At 41.5% G+C, this 4,689-nt stretch overlaps 1 protein-coding gene across 1 annotated transcript in view; it reads right to left on the bottom strand.

Moving 5' to 3' along the window:
• The window catches only part of CGA (glycoprotein hormones, alpha polypeptide), a 29,773-nt gene that overhangs the window by 3,390 nt on the left and 21,694 nt on the right, over nucleotides 1-4,689 (bottom strand). The window contains exon 3 of the mRNA XM_015424754.1: nucleotides 1,390-1,580. Within this exon, the coding sequence (XP_015280240.1) occupies nucleotides 1,390-1,580 (191 nt within the window). The remainder of the gene's footprint in view (nucleotides 1-1,389; nucleotides 1,581-4,689) is intronic.

Raw genomic sequence — 4,689 nt, 5'->3', positions numbered from 1 at the left:
GAAGTATGATCGGCACCTCCCCCCAACCACAGGACGTCGGCGGGACATCGGGCGGGACGTTTGATCCAGCTGCTGCGCGGTAGTTCGCTCCAGGGCAAACAGCCACGCCTCCTCCCCGCAATATCCGGCCTGTGTGACCAGGGCCCCTGTCTACTTCTTACATCAACCTATTGAAACAAACAACAGCATGTTCTATTACACAATGCAGCATGGAAGCATTCTGGATCTTTCATTTACAGACTTTGCAACCAAAAGGTCTGAATTAGGAATTTGATCTTTCATGTTTTTTGTGAAAGTTATGGGTATTTGGGTGGTAGCAGTGCTGTAGGTTTAAGAACCTGAATGTTGCTCATTAGTGGCACCTGTTGTGGGTGCTGGCTGGAGAGTTTAAATGACATGCTTGCAAGGTGGGTTTTGAGAAGACAGAGTTGAATTAGGAGCAATATGCCACAGAAGTAATTTCGGAAGTCTTCCATCTATGTAGAATTTATGTAGTGAGTAAATGACTTGTAAGAGATTACTTGTATCTTCATTGTATGTCTGCTGTTTGGTGACCTTTTTGTATTTTTTTGTATTTTTATATTATGTGCAGTGAGGATTCTTTGATAAAGACAAAGAAATGGGCTGAAAATAAACTGGGACCCCGTCAGAATCTTTCACATGCTGCACTGTGTAATAGAACATGGTGCTGTTTGTTTCAATGGGTTGTTGTAAGAAGTAGACAATATTGTCACTTGTAGTACTTGTATTGATAAAAATAACAAGGACTGTATGTGATATAAGTTCTATGAGCACCATTACATTATTTATAAGTAAATTTAAAGAAGAGTGTAGGCATATTTGTTGCCATCACATGGTATATATTTTGTTCATATTAGGCTATATGTACATGATCCTGCAATTTGGTGCACCTCTACCTGCTGCCTCCCAGCACTAGTTGTCAGAGGTTTCCTACCTCTGTAAATGGAGGCTCCCTTCAGTCACCATGGCAAGTAGCCACTGATGGACCTCTCCTCCATAAATCTGTCTAACCGTCTTTTAAAGCTAGCTATGTCTGCGGCCATCACTACCTACTCAGCACAGAATTCCACAGTTTGATTACTTGTTGAGTAAAGAATTATTTGCTTTTATCTGTTCTGAACCTATTTCCCAGCAATTTCATTGGGTGCCACCAAGCTGTAGTATTATGGGACACGTGTACTTCCCTGCTTTCAAGCTACTATTGTCTCACTCCTCCTTTCCATGGTAATCTTTGTACAAGGATGAGAACTAGAAGGTCTCTGCCAAGGTAGGCAGCCATTCCTCATGATTGTGTGGTGGATACAAGAACCTTCTGGAGGGAGGGGAAAGATCCACATGCAACATGAAAACAACCCCATGCTGCATTACCCTGGTGAAGGCTTTTGCTACACAGCATGTTGCTTCTGATGTAATGTTCTTTGGGACCCGCATTGTTTTCTTTGTCCTCATGGGAGTGGGATAAGCCCTTGAGAAACAACATCCCACGCACTGGAAAACACGCTGCCCGTTGAGTGCTTCGGTCACATGCGTATTCAGTTTTAGTTGACATTCTGTACAACCTATCAAAAAGAACACATAAATACATTAATCTTGTTCTAGGTGATGCTTCATATTCCAATACATGATTATCATGGTGTGTCCTAGTTACTTGTTCCCTGGAAAAGTGGCAGAAAGAATTTATCTCTCCAGCTGCTTTAGTTACCAAGTAATTAGTACTGGTAGCATGAAAGTCTCAATGCATGCCTTCAGTTCATGAATGGGCATCTCATTGATCAAGGGGAAATTCGTTATAGAAAATGAGAAGAGAATCTGATATGGTCTTCTGTCAGTGGATTATCTGGAAGTTATTATTTGCAGATACTGGTCATCTGTTGTAATCTTGGAGAACCTAGAATCTCCCTTTTTTCTTTCATTTAAAAATATTCTATTATCTGTCTGTTTTTGTGTTATTCTTTTCCTTCTGTTATTTGTTTGACCTGTCATAAAGCTGCTTGACACGCAGCAAGCCAGAAGGGAAACATAAATACTTCAGATTTGCAGAGTATTAGTAAAACGAATGGATTTGATAAAAACAAAGACAATCATTTTGATGGCTTGCAATAGAGTTGCTGATAAATCCAGGGCCAGATCCATAATGAGGCCAAGTGACGCAGAGGCCTCTGGTGCCAAATTCAGGGGGGAGCAGCATCCTCTGCCTCTTTGCCTCACCATCATTGCTTCTTTCACCACTGCTCCCTGTTCTGCCCCCTGCCTGTCCACTTTCCCCTTGCCAGAGCAGCTAACTAGTTTCTTCCTTACTCCCCTCATGTTTTTGAATACTGCACAGTAAGCTCCATACACCCAAAAAGGATTCCCAAACTCTCACGCATTTCTTTTTGTCTGCAGACAAAGTGCTAGCCTATCCAGGCAGAAGCAGCAGAAAGAGGCAGGGAGAGGATGGTGGATCACAGCAGTTTTTCTTCTTCAGTACTGTCTGCCAGGCTTTCTAGTCCAAAATAAGAGTCAGCATCCTCTTCATGTGCTATTTTCTATTACCGTAGCACTGAGATGTTCCATTTTCTTTCAGCTCTGAGGATAACAGAATCCCTTTGTATGCCTATTATCTGCAATGGGCGAATGCCTGGAATGTCTCTTTCTGACCCTATATGGTAGTTTGACACAAAATTCCCAGTTTTAAGCTGGTGAGGTTTAGCTCCCTTTTTACAATCGATATGCTGTTTGTGTTTACTTTGTTTATCCTAACATAATCATAAAGAGCAGGGCAAGCGGTTAATGGGGTATTGGTCTTCTGACCTCCCAACAATTTAAATGGTAATAGAATATAGAGTAGTCCTATCAACAGTGTCTTCTGTAAAGGTCGTGACCATGGTTTTTCTTGCTTATTGGCTCTTCTTTACCAGCTAGTTCATTCTCTCAACAAGACGATTATTTGTACGCCACTGAATGTCGCAAGTGCTTTAGAGAATCCTTCCTAGAAAAAAACGAAGACGTGAATTTCATCACTGTATCTGTGGTAATCTTAGCAGCACACTGGCAAAATTTTGGCTCAGTGGCTGATCTCCAAATAGCCCCTTTATGTCAAGAACAAACTTCTACTATGGGCAGTGGGGAAGCCAACCTGTGAGAAAGGAGTACAGAAGTTTTGCTGTGATTTATCACTACCAGAGTGGGCTATACTATTCCTAATCACATCTTCAGCTTGTTTGTCCATTTCTGGCCACCAGAAATCTTGCTGTAGTCTCATTTTGCTCAAAGTCATTCCCAAATGGTCCTCCTAGGAAAGGGGAATTAAACATTCTTACAGGTTTGTTGGAACAAGATGGTCACTTCTCAGAATCTACTAATATACTATAGACAGGCGACGCAGTGCATGTTTCTACAGTTTTATTGTTTCTGACATCCTCATCTTGCAAGGTCATCCTTTGATTATGTAGGTCTTCAGATCATTGTACTCGGTGTTTTCTCATAGATGCTGCCCATTTTGAAGCTGTAATTGTCCCTTCAGTCCCTGCAATGACCTGTGAAATGGTAACTTGTTCATTATCATCCAGCTTTACTTCAGTTCATTCTCAGTACAAGGTATAGGCAAGCAGCCACATTCTTTGCTCCTGGAAGACACACTGGGCTAAAGTCAACATCCATTAGCTTTGCAGAGCATTTAGCAGTCATTAAAGTGGCTCTGCCAGGAACCTTTGTAGTGAACAGGGCTGACAGAGATTGTGCTCAGACCTTAAAATATGTTTTCTACCTCACAAATATGTTATAAAATGACCATCTGCCTAGAAATCTACCAATCCTCCTTTCCGTATAATATTTGTCTGAGTATATTAAAGTTCAAGTAGCGAACACAATAGTTACTTCCCAATTTTTAGCTGAGTCAAAACAGCACTGTTAAATAGTGGGTTTAACACAGCAGAGGCGAAGGCAGAGTGATTTCAACAAGCAGCAGTTTATTGCATCTCAACAGGAATGTTTTACATGGGGCAACTGCCCTAACTATATACACCTATTTAATGGATTGTGGGCCCCTAAGCCAATACTTTTGCTTGACGTAGAGCTTACTTAGGAGCCTTTGAGGAGGAACTTTATCAAAAGCTTTCTGGAAGTCAAGGTAAACAACATCTATTGGGTTCCCCTTGTCCACATGTTTGTTCACTCCCTCAAAGAACACAAACAGGTTAGTGAGACAAGATCTTCCCTTACAGAACCCATGCTGAGTATGCCTCAATAGTTTTTGTTCATCAATGTGCCTACTAATTCTTTCCTTATTACATATTTTTGTCAGGAGATCCACAAGTTCACATCTGAGTTTTTTTTCAAAACTCTTGTATGTATGGCATCCAGGCCTGGTGATTTATCAGTTTTTAAGTTGTCTATCAGTCGTAGAACCTCCTCTCTCGTCACCTCAATCTGACTCAGGTCTTTCAACACCCCTCCCGAAATCAGCGGTTCTGAAGTGGGCAAGCACTTCTCATCTTCCACAGTGAAGACAGAGGCAAAAAATGCATTCAGCTTCTCTGCCATTTCCCTATCATCCTTCAGTACTTTTACCCCTTGGTCATCCAAGGGCCCCACTGCCTCCCTGGCTAGTTTCTTGCTTCTAATGTATTTGAAGAAAGTTTTATTGTTGGTCTTTACGTTTTTCGCTATATGCTCCTCATATTCCCT

The sequence above is a fragment of the Gekko japonicus genome, unplaced genomic scaffold (genome assembly GCF_001447785.1).
Source record: "Gekko japonicus isolate JY-2015 unplaced genomic scaffold, Gekko_japonicus_V1.1 scaffold787, whole genome shotgun sequence".
Classification (NCBI taxonomy): Eukaryota; Metazoa; Chordata; class Lepidosauria; order Squamata; family Gekkonidae; genus Gekko; species Gekko japonicus.
The sequence above is the reverse complement of the archived record's forward strand: the minus strand, read 5'-3'. Positions and strand labels throughout refer to the sequence as shown.